Source organism: Haliotis rubra, unplaced genomic scaffold (assembly GCF_003918875.1).
Source record: "Haliotis rubra isolate DU_JTF1 unplaced genomic scaffold, ASM391887v1 Scf587, whole genome shotgun sequence".
In the NCBI taxonomy this organism is placed as follows: domain Eukaryota; kingdom Metazoa; phylum Mollusca; class Gastropoda; order Lepetellida; family Haliotidae; genus Haliotis; species Haliotis rubra.
The window spans coordinates 629,043-648,321 of record NW_025767287.1 but is presented as its reverse complement, the minus strand read 5'-3'; the positions used below and the strand labels follow the sequence as shown (position 1 = coordinate 648,321).

Below are 19,279 nucleotides of genomic sequence, written 5' to 3'. Positions count from 1 at the left end.
CAAAATGTGATTCTTAAAGAAAATATCAATATGAAAGGTCGACTATGTAATGAATTTACAGAGACTGCCCAACATCTTGTCAGTGGATGCCCTTCTTTGGCACAAACAGCCATTATGGCATGGCTCGTTGCTTTTACTACCGTCTCCGCCATGTCTGTGGCTTTGACTCCGAGGTCCATCAATGGTACGACCCTGAACATGTCCAGGGCGTCAGGGCGTCAAACTTCTGTGGAATAGGCCCATATACAGCCTCTGAAGAATTCCTGCCAACAAACCTGATCTTGTCCTTTTTGATCAAGCCAATGAATGTATTTATATTGTTGAGTTCAACAATAACAATTTTGATATCAGTCTATAGAAAAAAGAAATCAGATCACAAATCAAATGATTTAATTCCTTTGTTTGTCTATAAAACATAGAGTATCAAACAGTATTCAACAACAAGTCGAATATATTATTGTATATGGTTTTACAATAGCACGACATATACAAAAAGACAATGCACATAGTGTAAATGGAGAAACTCCTTAATCCGTACAGGTTCACTTGACACGGTAGATGCGCAGTATATTCACAGATGTCAATGCGACGTCGACCCACAATAGAAGATTGAGCATAAGTCACGAAGTTGCATATCAATGTATCCCTGTTGAAATAAGACTCCAGATAGTCGGTGGTTGTCACACACAGAGACAAGGCTCCAAATAGTCGACGGTTGTCACACACAGAGACTTGAGATCCCAAATGCCGAACCCTGGCGATATGGCAAAGTTGTCTATGCCCACTTCTCTTTTTCCTTGTAAAGTAGGTCTATGAACCCCAATCATTAACATCAGAAATCTTACTTGATGACCAAAGTTAGTCAAGTCTTCCGGGAAGATCAACTGTTTGGAAGATGTAATCATGCTTTCGTTGTTGGTCGTCGATCAGACTGAAATCGTTGGTTTTCCTCCGAGTTAAAACGATTGTGTTACCCTTTCTGAAGTGAGTCACAGTTATAATTCGGTATCAACACCATCAATATTGCAAGGATTAACAGTAGTCAGGAACAGTGTAATGTGAGACCTACATTATTGTTGCGTATGGCATCAGCTGGCGTATGATGTAACGCTCACTCAAGTAATGATTAACTCACATACTGACAATTGGCCTGTCATGTCGTCCTCAGTATAAGGCATTTCCCCTGTACGTGGATGGCAATCTGGTGGTCAGGTTCGGTGACACCTGTGCTCGTACCTGTTTGTCCCAGTTGGACCTGTCTGCAGTCTGTTCTGGTTTCTTCTTCTAACGGCGCCAACAGAACAGGTATTGGATGACCTCCCACAGGAACTGAAGCACTTCAGCCAGACTCAGCACTGAGAGCCCCACCCACAGACCTACCGTGCCTCCGATGTCGGAATAAAATTGAACATCCTAAAATCAGAAATACACTCATAAAAATAATATCCACTTATTCACTCAGCGACATTTGGAATCAACGAAGTAGTTCCTTCTATGCGAACACTATTAGCGTCTTATTTCTGTATCACCTACTTACATACAATATGCAATTATATCTTTACAATACTGCCTTTTAGTGTGATAAATATAATTCGCAATAATATTCGCAAATGAAGATCATTCTCGTTCAGTTCGAAAATATTATTGGTAAGTTATTCCGTTTAACAATGTTATTGATATTAGGTTATTTGTATGTAGTACTTCTTTGATAATAACTTTTAGCAAGTGTCACAGTCATGTGTTTTTATATATGTATTGATATTATGGTATCGTTATTACTGAAAATTTCGAGGAATGCTACAAAAACCTAAATTATATCTACATCGCGACACCTGTAATTGTGAGTGGCGGTCATTATCTCGCACCTCGACGTAGCAGCGTGTGTGGGTCTGTATGAACAGGCCCGGTCAAAATTGAAACATTAAAAAATATGTTTGATATAAATATGGATATTATTGAGAGCATCCAATAAGATCGCGCATCCAATAAGATCGACGACTGACCTTCCCAATGGATGATAAACATACCTCATACGCTGGTGTTTCTGTTATATTTTCAAAGTTTAAATCTTCAAAGAAAATGTTGATCTTCATGAAGTTTCGACTGAAAATGTAAAAACAAGTGTCAATATGACTTACATATAAAATGATGAGTGAGTGAGTATGGTTTTACGCCGCTTTTAGCAATATTCCAGCAATATCACGGCGGGGTACACCAGAAATGGGCTTCACACATTGTGCCCATGTGGGGAATCGAAACTCGGGTCTACTGCGTGATGAGCCAACGCTTTAACCACTAGGCTACCCCACCGCCCCTATAAAATGATGAATTCTACTGTCAGCGTGAGAGAGCTAGATCTATTCTTGGTGTTTGGTTTGCGCCCAGAATGTCTTTCCGACTGTTGTGTGTGTAGCTCCTGCTCAAAATTAACATGTATCATGTATCACCGAATCATATACATCGGAATGTGTGGCAGCCTCGTCATTTCGTGACCCAGATTCGAGATGTTGTTTTCTTATGATGACTGGAACGTTCTTTTTCATAAATACGCACGAACCAACCGTGAAATACTCTGTTCTGGTCAGCCATGTACATGAAAACAGTTCACACGGACTACAGATTTCGAAATCCGTGAGGATGTGAATCAGAGTTGGTTTTCAGGAACGAAGACTAGTCGTAGGAGAGGATAAACAGGATCAGGTGGTCGGGTTCGGTGACTTAGTTCTGCATGACATTGTATTGCAGTAGATCGATGTAAATCACTGGATTGTGTGGGCTACATTGAATTATACACAGACCGCCGTTTTTTAGCTGAATATTGCTGAGTGCGGCTTGAAAAACAAACAAAACAAACAGTGAATCATATTTGTACAGATGATGGCGTGAGTCAGCGTACAAGTCACAGTCGGTGATGACGAGTAAGCCCATTCGGATGTCCTTGTGATTTGTATGCATGTGGTGAGTTCACGGATCATTGCAACAATTTAACCATTTATTACAAGCACAGGTCAAATCTTCAATGCCCGTCTCTGATACAACCTCTCACGAACAGCCTACTCACCTGAGTTCCCGAGGATCCATTTTTTCAAAACGTTCGCACTCGGATTCGTTCTTGTTGTTGCATAAGTACTGAATCAGCATCGTCTGTAAACAATTACAATGTACTTTACAATGCAATAGTATGCAATATATATGGCAGTGGTCACAATTCACTAAGTTTCTCAAAGAGAAAATGAGTTTTCGTTTCCTTTTAGTTCACAATGTTATTATTCCAACTTCGTTTTAGGTTCTAAATTTATTCTTCACTGGCCTGATGTTATCTTTCTACAGGTAAATATGACTGGTTGTCCTGGGATATTACGAAAAGATGAGTTGGACCAGGTTATAACGCATATCATGCTTCACTTTTGTGTTTATCACAAGTATATAATTGTACGCTGTTGTCGCTGTTGCGGAAATCTTGTAAAAATACACACGCACGTTCCCACGCGTGAACGTATGATGTGTCCGGAGACCGCACGTGTAACTGGATGTAACTTACTGCATACGCATCGGAAGGCCACATGCGAGTGTTCGTAGTTTTCTCATACAATGTCTCACTGAAATAGAAAAAGGGGTCCATGAATACAGTGTAGTTTGAAAAACTGAAAGTTTTAGCAAGAATAGGAAGAATTAAAATATTTGGATACTTTCGTCAAATGGGCAGCTTTGTTGACGGGTCAGTGTATTGTACTTGGGGTCAGTCTCTTAATCTGGTTATTGCTTGGAGCAGAACTGATATGGCGCATCAAAGAATTGATATGATAGGGGACGCGGATGGGGCAACGATGGGCTGAATGGTCATGAATTGAGAGGGGAGAATGACATATTATTGTGTGTAGATGGACAACATACTGGCATGGGTTGAAGCAATTGCACTGGAACAAGCCCGTCTCCCATCTTGACTCGATCTGAAGTAAGCACGCCGTTTCTGAAGAACAAAGCCACAGCCTAAAGGAAAATGTGTTATCATAGAATCATTTTGCAGGTCCTGTATCCACACACCTCTGCTTTATACCATTGCAACATGTGACTAAAGTTCTGTATCCACACACCTCTGCTTTATACCATTGCCACATGTGACTGAAGTTCTGTATCCACACACCTCTGCTTTATATCATTGCCACATGTGACTGAAGTTCTGTATCCACACACCTCTGCTTTATACCATTGCCACATGTGACTGAAGTTCTGTATCCACACACCTCTGCTTTATACCATTGCCACATGTGACCGAAGTTCTGTATCCACACACCTCTGCTTTATACCATTGCCACATGTGACTGAAGTTCTGTATCCACACACCTCTGCTTTATACCATTGCCACATGTGACCGAAGTTCTGTATCCACACACCTCTGCTTTATACCATTGCCACATGTGACTAAAGCTCTGAAAGCAATTTTAGATTTTCCTTTTTACCATCTTTCTCGGTATAACTGATATATCTTTCTCGGTATCACTGTGTATTTGGCTTTGCTGATTTCTAAGATCCACTACTCTGTTCGCTCCAGTCATGACTCTCAGGATACAAGCTAGTCTGTCTCACAGTCCCTGAACCACATTAATTTCCCTACTGCCAAGCCCTCTCTGCAGTGCTAAAGCCCCAAATAAAGCAAGTCTAGATTTCCTCAGGTTCAGAATCTCTGGTCTCCCTAGGGCTCCTTTTCAATATAAATGGGCTTGTTTGTTACTATCAAAATTATATGGATTCAGAGACTTAGCCTTAGTCTAGATACAAGCATAATGTACCGGGGATCTCTTCTGTGGCAGAATATCTACACTGCTCTAGCCTGGTGCGCCGAGCTCTGTGTCAGAATCACTATGGAACACAGTAACATGAACCTGGGCACCTAATCTGTACTGGGTTCACTATGTGGACACAGACATAGGTTTACCGAGACGTCTCTTCAACTGGGGTGGAACATATACATACATGTATGACACATACCTTCTCTGGTCCGGCATGGGTGAACTTTCCTCCCCGGCATCGAGCTATTAATGTTTTCATACAGTGTTTCCTTAAGTTCATCATAGCAACCACATCGGTTGATGATTCTCTCGTGCACACAGAATGTCTGACAAGACTGAAATAAACACAGTAGATATATGCTTACAGATTCATTACTAAACAATACGAAATCTATATCACTTTTTCATCATTGGCAATGCTAAAAGGTCTTTAACAACTGCTTTTTTAATATTGTTTCAAGCATGTTCATAAATATATTGAAGTAATCATAAAGGGCAGCCTTGTATTTTAGTCTTACAGATCCGCTGGACCAAATGTCCTTTTCGTATGCTAATTAATCTACTCTTAATAACAACTGGAAGCAGGAACCCTGCAACGCATAAACACTACAGACTGGCGACTCGTACCTTCCTGGTATATTCCATCCCATATCTAGCTTTAAAGGCTGTGCCGTCATCACAATCACCATACAGCCCACCCAGCCTGTGAATCTCAAGCTGAAATATGCAGACGTCAGCTAAAATACTTGTTGATTACAAGAGAGACGAAAAATCATAAGAATAAGATTAAACATATATCTAATAACAGAAGAGTCTATTATCCGATTTTGACCATGTGATAATTCTTTTGAAAAGTCGACAAACACATGCAATGTCAGTGTCAGTTGTTCACCTGAATCAAACTGGAACACGTCATCACATTTGAATGAATCAGATAACATTGTGGACACTGATGCCAAAATCGTAACATATCTTTCATGGGTCTACTATGAATAAACAGTTTTCAGACCTCCATCATGCATAAATATTTTCTGAGGCAATATATTGAATAGTGTAAGCCTGGCTAAACAACCATTGAGCATTAGTCGCAAGGCGCTTAGTAGACTTCTTGATTGTACCTGGAAGTAGTGAAATGTATACACCAAAGGCTGTAGCGGCTAGACTTTTACCATAAATACAGGTAAAGTGGGGGAACGTGAGTTAGAACTTTTCAACATACCATACGCATGCCTATATTCGTTTCCATTGTAGCTGAAACTGATATCCCATCAACTTCCGGGTCAGGCCAAGTGTTTGTACCGTGTATTAGAAACTGGGCCCCAATACCGGAAGCAATTGTTGATATATACTCGTCAGTTTCCAAAAACAGTATCAGCTCCAGACCTATAAGAACACAGGAAAGAAGATATTGGTGTATATACCTCCATGAATGGGAAAGGATGTCATTGGGTAAAGGTTTTTATATCCAGATGAATGAGAACATCGGACAGTAGATATTGGTGTATATACCCCCGTGCATTAGAAAGCAAATCACTGGATAAAGGGTTGTATATGTAGATGAACATAGGACAGTGATAAAGGATAAAGGGTTGTATATATAGATGAACATAGGACAGTAGATAAACGATAAAGGGACATGTAGATGAACATAGGACAGTAGATAAAGGATAAAGGGTTGTATATATAGATGAACACAGGACAGTAGATAAAGGATAAAGGGTTGTATATATAGATGAACATAGGACAGTAGATCAAGGATAAAGGGTTGTATATGTAGATGAACATAGGACAGTAAATAAAGGATAAAGGGTTGTATATATAGATGAACATAGGACAGTAGATAGAGGATAAAGGGTTGTATATGTAGATGAACATAAGACAGTAGATAAAGGATAAAGGGTTGTATATATAGATGAACACAGGACAGTAGATAGAGGATAAACGGTTGTATATGTAGATGAACATAGGACAGTAAATAAAGGATAAAGGGTTGTATATATAGATGAACATAGGACAGTAGATATTGGTGTACATACATCCATGGATAGGAAAGAAGGTCATTGGTAAAGGGCTGTACATCCAGATGAATGAGAACATAGGACAGTAGATATTAGGCTGTATACCTCCATGAAATACATTTGATAACGGCTATTTGCCAGGTATGATGGGATGGTACGGCGAGTTTGATTCCTTAGGAAGTACGGATTCAAACGGGCCGTATCCTATACTACGTGGCAAATAACAATGTAGGTAATAATATACCTACGGTAGTTAAAAGGTTAATCACCGATATGAATGAGAACACGTGTACGAGTAGGTAGAGAAAACACAAAGCTACTACCAAAGAACACCACATTGTCCGTATATTCATGGTATGTGGTAATTCGTATTATAGCGGCTCTGTAGTAGTTCAGTTTGATTTAAACATATTTATTCAAGAGAATGGATTGGGTACAAGTTATGCCAACTTAGTGAAACCCTCTCCTATTTACAGTGCTTACATGCAAAAGTGAGACAAACTATATGTACAGGGATAGAAAGATATATACAAAATGATATATACAATACAATGAGTACATTAATTATTTAGATCATACACATTATATCCAATCACTGAACCTTTTGGAATTTGATATATATTTTTGAACTTCCGTTTTACACCCCTACTACCCTTAATAGTCACTGAACCAAGCAATGCCAGGTATCACTGCATTTCCGTTGTTATTACAGTAATGGCCTCTACTTTGGAGAAGAATATTTGATTTTCGGATTTAATCATGATTTCGAACATCAGTTCATCTACAACGCTTTGTGCTAAAACAATGTATCTTACCATAGGATGGGCCGCTCCGGAAGCTGACGAATTCATAGTTCTCTAGAGTGTAACAGTTTCCATACGCGGACGAGGGGTGGATCCTAAAATAACTACAATGGACAAGATTATCTTTGCTGATTAACGTTGTACGCATGAATATTACAGACTGGCTTCCTGAGCATCGATCAAAACAATTATACGTGCATACGATGGCATGTTAGTCGCTGACCCCGCTAGGAATAGAAATGAGATGTACAACTTCCCTAATTACTTATAATTTGATGCAATTGTCCAATACACTCAAGTACACGGCAACAACAATGAATGTACACATAAGTTACTGTTTCATTACACAATGCAATTCTAAACAATTTTTAAAATCGTATAAGCATAAGCGTAGAGATGAAATTATGTATGAATCAAGTTTAGAAATACATGAAAATTGTTTAACAGCATCGTAAAATTAATTCAGTAGTAATGTAAGCGTTGAGTACAGAATTGATATAGCAGTAATTAGATGTGTACACGCCCACGTACCTGTCGTTGCACACCACACCAGAGAATGCACATGACACCAGCATGTCTGAGATTGAGTGGCCCATCGCGATCCGGGTTTCCCTATTCGACAATAAAAACAGAATGTCACTGCCATAAAACAACCAGTCTCGAAATGAATCCATTACGCATAAAAGGTCAAATAGATACGAACATTGTAAAAAAACATCGATGACGCCCGTTGTCCAGAGTGGATGCAAGTTCTGAAGTTTAAACCAATGTACTTGTCGTGTGTGAGGTGGTTCTGCATGCTGCGTGCGATATGTACATGTTGTGTGTGAGCTATAGTATGACATGTTGCATGTGACATACAGAATATAAGTGTGATATCAACATGTTGTGTGAGCGGCCATGTGACACACTAGGTGTGATATCTACCCGTTGTGTGAGCGGTCATGTGACACACTAGGTGTGATATCTACCCGTTGTGTGAGGGGTCATACGATGTCTACATAGTGTGTGATTTGACATGTGACATACTAGGTCAGATATCTACCTGTCTTCTAAGCTGTACAGGTGGATGAATTCCTTGCGGATTTCTTGGAGGGTTGATCTCTGACCGGAAAAGAAATTAGGCGTGTTTCCTCAGCAGGTGGTTCCATGTACTCTGGTCTCCTGATGTTAGTGAAGTTGTACTCAATACTATCAACAAAGCGTTTTCTGCGACCAGGCGGTGGTGGGTTTGGTGGTGAAGGAGGACTTCCGGGCTGACTTGGGCCCTGGTTTGGGTTAACCGGTGGTTTCTGTTCCTGAAATACAATATCAACAGAATGTAGCCTCATATCAGGTGTTTGGTATGATGGAAACATTAAGCGACTATAGAGTCAATTGTTTCGTTGTTTGTATTGCTTTATAGATTAGTCGAGTAAAGGGGTAACAATGGATTGGTGTAAACCAAAGCTGCAGGCCATAAACATAACATATATTTCGTATGGGTGATGTAAAGTTGAGGATTATTGGTATTATTTAATTATAGGATTAACCCGTGAAGGTCCAGGTTAGAATATTGATCTTCAGTAACCAATGCTTGTCGTAAGAGGTGACTAACGGGATCTGGTGGTCAGGCTCGCTGACTTGGTTGACGCATGTCATCGGTTCCCAATTGCGCAGATCGATACTCATGCTATTGATCACTGGATTGTCTGGTCCAGATTCGATTATTTACAGACCGCCGCCAAATAGCTTGAATATTGCTGAGTGCTGATCAAATCAATAACACAAGTCAGTCAGCTGAACCCAGCAAGTTTGTTGCGGTTAATGTGAAGACTCACTAACTGAGCAGCTTTCTGCATCACTCCATGTGTCAGAAATGCTATCTTCTTCAATATGACTGTCTGAAAGGTACCAAACATAAGCCATTGCTTACAACAGTGAATGTGTCAACATGGTACTTGTGATGTAATGAGGACCTGGAAACGTCTAAGACTGCATCATGTCACTTGAGATACACTGGTTGTACCACAGAAGGATATCCATCCAATGGCGGTGTGCTTGACAGTTTCTTCTTTAAACGTATTGTACGGTCTAATGTTTTAATGTTCTTATCACATTTACATTTTGTTTCATCTAATTTACCAAGCTGACTCTTTGGGAATGGTTTGGTAAACTTAGTTAAATTGGTTTGTTGCTTTCCGTTTCTCAGTCTACAATTCAGAGATTCAAGTTCAAATTGACACGAACATGCCGCGGAAGATGTTCAGAAAGTTTGGTTCAGGGGAATAAAATAATTCCCATCTGGATCCACACCAGAGAGGCGCACATCATCATTATCATCATCATTGGGATTGTTCTTGATGTTATTGCATTTATAGATGTGATCAACATCATCCCCATATTATGATTATGTATTTCAAATGCAACAAAAGCACTAACCTTAATTGAAGAAGCAACAGCCTCTGGTCTAATCGTCCGTAAATAATTCTTCAGTTCCTTACTGCCCCTCGAGGCCATCGAAGATTTAACAGGGTTCACATTGCAGAAGGTGATCGAGGGGAACTTGAGGTTCTGGAAGCCAAGCTTTATCTGCGTCTGTCTTTCAAAAAGAAAGTAAGTTGAGCAGAGTGTGTAGAGGTGGATGCCCATGGCCACCATGGCTCCCAGGAGGAGCAACGTCCACACCAGTTTTGCGTACCAGGTCTTTGAAGTGTTGATGTAGGGAATCCCTTGCATGGAGGTCCGATCAGCGAACCGGGTCAATACCCTTTTGAAGGTCTTGGGGTTTCCGTCGGAGTTGCATTCCTCGGACTCTGTATGGGACGGAGGCTGGTATTTCTGATGGAACATGTTGCCTCGCCCCCAGTTGCCGCTCAGGTCCTAGAAAGACAAGTAACTTGAAATTAGGCGACAACTACTTATTTGTCTTTTGAGTTTCGTGATCATTTTCCAGTAGGTTTAGTGTTGATTTTAAAATCACGAAGAATTTAATAACCTACTTACATTGCAATTTTCTTTCACGAAGACTCAGAAAAAAGTTTAAAACTGATTGCCGGATGTACCTGTGTATGAATTTGGTTAAAGACATATGGATATGTTCAAAGGGGAAACTATCGTTCCAGCGATTCCCTTAGCGTTTGTACTCCAAGCAAGAACTAATGTCGGCAATGAACATGTACAAAAGCACTCACTTCAAAAGCTGTCAATATTGATGTGCTAGAAATGTAGCAAGATGAATATATTGTTGTCTGCATTGACTTCATATCACCGGACCCGTGAAGGTCCGGGTTACAATTGATCTTCAGTAACCAATGCTTGTCGTAAGAAGCAACTAACGGGATCGGGTGGCCAGGCTCGCTGACTTGGTTGACACATGTTATCGGTTCCCAATTGCGTGGATCGATGCTCATGATGTTGATCACTGGATTGTCTGGCACAGACTCGATTATTTACAGACCGCCGCCATATAGATGGAATATTGCTGAGCGCGACGTAAAACTAAATTCACTCACTCAATCACTCGTACGGGCATGGGTGGTACTGCTGTCTAAGGCATCCCCTTCGCTGCCAGGAACCTGCTCGATCGTGTTGCTACGATTGTCAGCACTATACCTGTCCTTGTGGGTTTAACTACATGGGTGAAAGCCTGGGAAATGCATCACTGACGACTTTCCTCACGCATTCAGCCGTCAGGCCTCACTACAACTGGTGTATTGTTCAAAGCGGCAAAAATTCCCTCATATATTCAAATTGATTCGCTATTCGCAAAACAATCAATTCGCAAACTGTTTGTGTAAAGTAACACTCCACACTATTACAGCGGCGGTCTTTAAATAACGGAGGATTATTGACTTCCGTCTTTTGAACACATACGAAGGAAATAGAGTAAATGAGTGAGTTTGGATTTATTACTTTTAAAGACGCGTTTCAACCACTTGGCTCATACCCCCACACCCACACCCACACCCACACCCACACCCACACCCACACCCACACCCACACCGAAAACATAATAGTTTTTCACGCACAGCCTGAGACAAAATATTTTTAAGATACAACCTAAGGATATTCATCACCACCGCCAACACCACCACATCCACACATGTGCGCTAATTTTATGGGGATCCCCTGGTATCATCATTGTATATAAGTGATTCAGTGACACCACCAAAGACATAGTTTTGCGAAATATGGATTTGTTAGTAACATTAGTTCGGTAGCATACCTAAATGTACACCACCCCTGTTTACCATTGTTTCATATTCCGGGAATCGTGATCCATTAGTTTATACTATCACTGTTCATCAGTGTTCTATGATCCCACTACCTATCCAGTAGTATGTACTGCTACTGATTTTCATTCATAAGTAATCGTTGGTAACAATGTACATACAAAAGTGTATGTATGTGTGTACAGTGTTTTTTCTCAAGTATGTTTACATGTAATATGTACTACAAAACACGTGACTTGTTGATATGATCCTCGGAATCTCGTGGCCTCATTAGCAAATATACTTACACACGTGCATGTGCGTCATGTAAGCTGAGTCAACAATAGACGTTGAAAAGACACCAAGATGCGTCAAGTGTTTGCGGTGTACAGTGACAATGATAAGTGCGGCTGGTAAGAACTGTCATAAAAGGGGCATGGATGTGGCCGATTGAGTGTATATTAAGACTCCTATTTATACTGATGAATTATGAAGGATGGTCGCGTTACACATCTCAGTAACAAATGCCCGTCTTCTAACACCCCGGGGCGTGTGAAGTTTATCTCAAACTGAATAAAAACCCATAAAACGATATTGCCTACACTAATACTGTTCCGTGTGACCCACTCGAAGTTAAAGATCTGTTGTAGCTAAATAACATCACGTTATGAATACAGCATTGTTGTCCTACAGATGTGTTACCTACAACAGTACGTAGTGTTTGACACTGAGTCGAGGCTAAAATAGGTCTCTTGTAACTTGGTCAACATGAATTAATTTATGTCTTAAAATACCTTTTTCATAACATATGGAGATTGACCCAAATAATCATAAAAGTGTGTGGTTTTGTCACATAATTAATTAAATAGGAAGGCACTTCAGAAGATTCTGCACTAGACCCTAAGGTATGAATCCAAGATATGAATACATATGCGTATGTACATACTAGTTTTCTTTAATCCATGACATGATATATTACATCATCACATGAATATGAATTGCTCAGTCCCCGGATTACACAAGGTATTTGCCCCATTCCCACGACCTGCTTGCGACCTCTTCGAATTGGACATTCTTCATTGCGTAATCATATAAAATGAGCAATTATTTCCGTTCGTGAACAAATATTTTGTATTGCAAACTTCAGTGAACTTGTTTCATGATAATGTAATGCAAGAATAACTTCTAAAAAAACATATCTTCATAGTCTGGAAACCATGCAGTTTAGTATTTTAACATCTATAGAAAATATCAGTCGTCGTGTTTAAGGTGACAGTGACTGTAGATTCCCTGAATGCTAATGCTGTTGTCAACATTGCCACATCATTTAACATTTATGGTAACATTACTATGATAACCACCATGCTATGCTTCATCCTTGTATCAATCAAACTAAATCAAACATGCATTTTTGTCTGAACACTAATTTTTCAAACTTTCTACAGGTGTCAAGTATCAATTCTCAGCTGTTTTCATGATATCCATGGTTCTTTAGAAATATCCATTGATGATGATGATGATGATGGACAATCGATTAACGTATTATCGGTTAATCCTTTAAACACATTATGCTTTTTACGAACGAACACACATCATGTCATCTCTGCTCCGAAAACCACCAACAAGAGTATGAAATTCGAACATCATACAATATGTATTCAGTAAAGACGGGCTCACATTGCGTAGATGTGTTCGGTCTTCGATCCACTTGCAAAAATACACATTTACTTTCATTCCGAAAAATAACACTGATCCGTCACTCGGCAAATACTCTGGTGTGCAGTTATACAATGAAACATGGATGACAAGGGAATGGTGATTATTCCATTTCATTGTTGCAAAAATAATACACGTTTTTCAAAACATATTCGTTCATGCACGTTTACTTGAATTGTTTGTTTTCATTACACCCCGCGAAAGTTTGTAGAGGACGCAGAAACGTGTTCCGTGAGTCAAGTTTTGTTTTAGGACAATAACCCAATCGATTTCAAACCGTGCAAGTGGATGTTTTGTCAGACAACCTAATCACATTATAAATCACCGATTTTATGCATTTGTATTAAAGAATCTGTCTATGTAACTGTCAACAAAATAAACAGCAGAACGCAGAATGCTTGCAGAGGGAGGGTGCCAATGACCTGTAACAGCGGCAGTGTTGGGTCATAAAGGTCAACGTTCGTGAAAGTAGGTCAGCTATGTACGTGACAGGTATGAAGAGGTGTTCAGTTTTAGCAAATAGCCTGCGAATGACATCTCTGATGACCCTGATGTCAAAAGAATCTAACTTTGGATGCCTACCTTTTTGTACAAGGTTTTGTTGATTGGTTGTTGGTTTATTTTTCACAATTTTTAGCACGATGTTCTTTTTCATGCCAGGAGCAAAAGTTGTACGTTTCATGTAATCCGACACCTTATAAATCGGTTTGCTACGTTTGTTCTCTTTTTAAAAATAATTCAACACATTTCTAATTAAACGTTTAGCATCATCTGAATAAGCTTTCATGATGACAGCTAGAAGTAGTCAATGTGAATGATCCAAACGGTCCCATCACTGTGCAGTGCACAGGTAACTATCATGAACTGCACGTGCATTTTCCTTTATGACCCAACACTGCCGCTGTTACAGGTCATTGGCTCCCTCCCTCTGCAAGCATTCTGCGTTCTGCTGTTTATTTTGTTGACAGTTACATAGACAGATTCTTTAATACAATTGCATAAAATCGGTGATTTACAATGTGATTAGGTTGTCTGACAAAACATCCACTTGCACAGTTTGAGATCGATTGGGTTATTGGATGAAGAGATATTTACAAAAAACCGGATCCACATGCATTTCATGCCAAACTATAGTACCGAGTGTCATTGGGATGTTGTTACTTTTGTTATTTTCTTCGTTTTTGTGGCAACCAGTTGAACTACAAATGAGAGGATGGGGGTTGCTTCAAGGGCATAAACCATAAACTGCGTCTCTTTTCTTTGTACCAGGTAAGTAATTTTTTAAAGATTTAGTTTTTACAAATTGAACTAAGGTTCAAATGAAGGTTTCATATCGCGTTTTTTCATGTTATAATTACTCACGAATCTTACTTTTTTGTTTCAGGCGGTATATGACACATATTGTTTGATTTCTGTACATATTTCAACTAAGGCTGGTGTTGTCCATCTTACATCAGAGTCAATAATATGCAATAACTAAACACACTGGCAAAATTAGGCTCCGTTTACGGTCATTCATAAAACAAATGTTTATTTTCAATACTGATTGACTTGACACTATTATACGACATGATAATATCTCGCAGTGAAACAAAGAAATGGGTGTAAATCAATCTCAGTCATTCTATTTGTGGCGCAGTCAGAAATTCGTAACTTCTCTCCCTGCGGATATACTTTCACCATCTGGGTTGCCGTCGTTTTGTTTGTTTGATACAGTTTATGGAATGAGATAGTATGTTCCCTTTGAAACATCGAAAACTTGAAAGATTTGGAGTAACCAGTCAATATTCAGAAATGCGCAGAGAGATTACTTCAAAGTGAATGTCCACCCTGTGTGTGAGAGAACGCGCGTGCGTGCGCGTGTGGTGAAGAAAGTTACTGAAAATAAAGTCAAGCGACAAAACAATATCCATGATCAACAGAAATATGTCTACTCAACTATGCACTATTCTGACTATACAGATTCATGAGTCTGTCATGACGATTCTTAGGTTCGTGTATCCTGCTCCACTGGATGTGTTTCATTCTGTTTTTCACAGAAGTTGTATACATTTATATAAACAGTGGAGCATTAATATTATATTTTTCATCAGATAAACTATCAGTTACACATCTACTTATACAATACGTGGTGTGTTATATAGCTATGTAGACACTCGGTGATCACAGTGTAGAATGTTGAAAGATTACATTAAATTGTTCAACAAGCGTTCTTACCATGCTCTGCTGGTAGTCTGCTGGAGGTTCCCAGTTTCTACGGTATGGTTTTTCCATTGCGTCGTCTCCAAAGACGCGTGTGAAGTTGCCGGAGTACCCGGGATAGTCGCGCAACTGTTTGCTGTTGCTTCTTTTAACAGACATGGTGTGGGCGTGTCTCTCTATTGACAGCGGGACAATGACAACAAGCCCCCTAGGTACAGGTCCACGCAGTTATCCTTTAGGCAATAATGAGCAGAGATCCATGCGTGAAACACACACACATATATCCGGCTTCACACATACATGATGACTGGCCATACACAAATATTATCCCAGTAATTCTAATATAATACTAGACAGCTGTAGAGAAATATATGTTTATATCAACCTTCAATATATATGTCGAAGGTTAAATAATTCACACGAAATATCCATCAACGGCCGCCCTCTTTTCGATATCACCGATTTGTGTTTCAGTCCAGAGCGAGCAATAACCCCGTTGTACTGTGTTTTGTGTTGTGCTCTTCGCTAGGATCGGTCGTGACTGACGTGGGTCACGACTCTCCTTGGCATGCCGACACTTGTTGTTTCCTATTATTCATTTCAACTAATGCATCGCTACTGTGTGGGAGCCAGTACCGCTAAGTCCGGGATGTCCAGCATGGATAACAATCACTGTTCACTGACCCGATCGCAAACGCCCGTTTATCCAGTATAGTGTTGACCTTCATGACCTTTCGGAATGAACTAAATATTGATCAACTGCATATTAGTACAGAAGATAGATCTCACTTCACATCGACAATTTTGGTTCAGTTTATTACTTAGTAATAATGTGGGTTGGGTTTTTTGTTTTGTTTTTTTTTGTTTTAAAAAAACAAACATATTCCACGTCTATGTTTTAATGGGTGACAATGGGTCAAATATGCCTCCGGGTAAAGAAAGCGTTAACCCAACCGTGACTTTTATTCAAGTTGTCACTGAAATCCAGTTATCCCGTTTTGCTTGAGTCCTGTGAGACCAAATAACCGTTATTGATATATTTATCCCATGTTTTCTTTGCTCAGTCCAGCTGACCTCTACACTGTTGGTTTGAAGAGCATGAACGTTCTTGAAACAACATATACATGTATTATATTTTGGATTACACTTTCCCAGTACATTGTCTTGCTTTCACAATATTATTTTTACCTAGAAAGCCATAATAGTTTTGTTTATGATAAATAAAGTACGTATGTAAAATAACTTTGTCGAGACACATACGGTATATACGTAAATGTGACTTTGGTCAAGTGAGTGAGTGAGTTAATATTTAACGTCACATCGGCAATATTTCAGCCATATCGTGACGAGAACATTTTACATTGAAATGGAATATGCGTACTGTAAATCAATAAAATAATGCGAGCTACTTATTAATGCGAAAAATGCGACTATATCTGAAGCACATGAATAACTCTCGCATTAGTATATTGTCTTTTGCACTCGATATCATTATTACTAGTATTTTGGTCACGATAACCCGGTGAACAAAGACGAACGATTGATTCACAAAAATTCCTTTATTGACACAATAACATCGACATTATATTATATCAACAAGTAAAATACATTCTGGGGAAGAAAGATTGAGCACTAATCTTTTAAGTTGTATTACAGTCTTTGAATAAACAGTCTAGTTTACATTGTTTGAACTCACTGGACCACGTCCAGCAGACCTGCCAACATCCACGTAAGATTGCGTCACGATTTCTGCCTACCTTTTCATTTGCTCTCTGCATCCAGAGAGCATGAACAGGTTTCATGACGCTAATCCTCAAATCAACACGTTTGTCTTTTGTCTTGAGATTAGCTGCCACCTTGTCGGCATACCACTCGGTGAATTGTTCCTTCATTATCCCTTTCAATTCTCCGTTCACTGACAGCCAGGTGTGCGAGAAAGGATGGAGACGGCACAGCACAGGTTAATGAATCAATAACTTTGTCGGCACTTGTGCACGTGCTTCTCGAACACCTGGCTGTCCCTTTCTCTGCACTCCTCCCTCGTAACAAATAGTGAACTGTGTCAAAATTTTAATGATAGTTTGTTAAACAACTTTTTAAATTTTAGGACATAAATTCTGCAAACAAATCACAGAGTTGGTCTGATGTGTTGATTATGATCAGCTTTTCATTGAGTATTTTCAGTTTATTAGTTTTCGAGTTACATTGCAATTCATCGGTCCGGTTTCGAGCCAAACGGACTATACATCTACTTGCTTGGCTCCTTGAGTTGTTTATGTCCAATTTGATACGGGGACGATTTTCATGCCAGTTTGATCAGAGTTTATTATGAGGTCAGCTGGGATCGACTTTGACGAAACTACTTCCCCTATTTCTGTAATGAACTCTTCCCATTTTGTGTCATAATCGGATGGTAGTTTCCTGGCAGATTTAGTTGCTTTCCTCTTTACAAAGTTGTACCTGCCCAAAAAGGAGTCTGACCAACTTTTGTTTCTGTTTATAGGGCTACCATTTTCCTGCAACAGGTGTGGAAGGTTAAAACTAATAGCACTATTAGGACAATACAAGATAAAAGCAGGCTATAGATCGCCAACAACTGAAGGTAGATCACCATACTAGGGACCATGGGGACTTACAGTACCTTTGCTACCTGCATGGACTCTAGCTGGATTTACACCATCCGTTCAGCAATTGGCGTTTATATTGAGATTTACATTAAAATGACAAAAATACTACGATTAAAAACCTGGTAGACTTAAATTTACTTGAAATGTTTTGGGACTTACGTACCCTCTCAGGGGGACAATAATTTTACAGTCCTTTAACCCCCTTTGAGGGTACAGCCACCAACAATACAAGTTACTAATCTAAACTACAAATAATTAATAGACAGAACATATTAATCAAAATTCATCTATTAAATCAATTTTTTTTAAAAGCCAATAATTAAATGTAAATTAACAGTGTTAAAAGATCCTTAACTGTTTTCACTTTGAAATACTTATCCCTTATGATGGAGAATTCCACACAGTCAAGCAGAAGATGTTTGACTGTGACTCTCTCATCACAAGGGATACAAAACGGAGGATCTTCACCTTTTAACAAGAATTTGTGAGTATACCTTGTATGACCTATACGACATCGTCGCATGATGACCTATTCGAATCTGGACTGACAACCCAAGTAGGTGTAACCAATTTTATTTCATGTAATTTGTTAATGCGAGCTACCTACTTGGGTGTCCCATTTCTTTTGCATCAGATCACGGATGTAAGTTCTAATGCTAGCTTTGTAATCAGACTATGGAATAAGTGGTGTCACATAGTGTTCCCAGAAATGCCTGGGTAACCAACAAAAGACGATGTCGTATTGGCCAGTTGCAAGATCATTATACAATTCAATTATTTCAATTAAAAGTGGATGTTTACAAGAGAGATTTTTTATAGCCTGAAGGCAAGAAAGAGAATCTGAAAATATGATGTATTGTTTATATTTGGGGTGTCTATTAATATTTTTAAGAGCTGTTGATATGGCGTTAGCTTCTGCTGTGAAAATAG

The 19,279-nt window shown here is 39.3% G+C and overlaps 1 protein-coding gene across 1 annotated transcript; it reads right to left on the bottom strand.

Annotated features, from left to right (window-relative positions):
- Positions 1 to 375: 375 nt before the first annotated feature.
- Positions 376 to 15,881, bottom strand: LOC124254924 (degenerin deg-1-like). The gene is made up of 15 exons (XM_046688768.1): positions 15,738 to 15,881; positions 10,033 to 10,473; positions 9,432 to 9,494; positions 8,873 to 8,909; positions 8,657 to 8,744; positions 8,143 to 8,223; positions 7,624 to 7,715; positions 6,010 to 6,173; positions 5,418 to 5,507; positions 4,990 to 5,125; positions 3,895 to 3,970; positions 3,542 to 3,599; positions 3,062 to 3,144; positions 2,028 to 2,103; positions 376 to 1,413 (listed from the first exon to the last, which is right to left on the bottom strand). The coding sequence occupies exons 1-15, from the start codon at positions 15,879 to 15,881 to the stop codon at positions 1,285 to 1,287; spliced, it is 1,758 nt and encodes a 585-aa protein (XP_046544724.1). The 3' UTR covers positions 376 to 1,284.
- Positions 15,882 to 19,279: the final 3,398 nt, after the last annotated feature.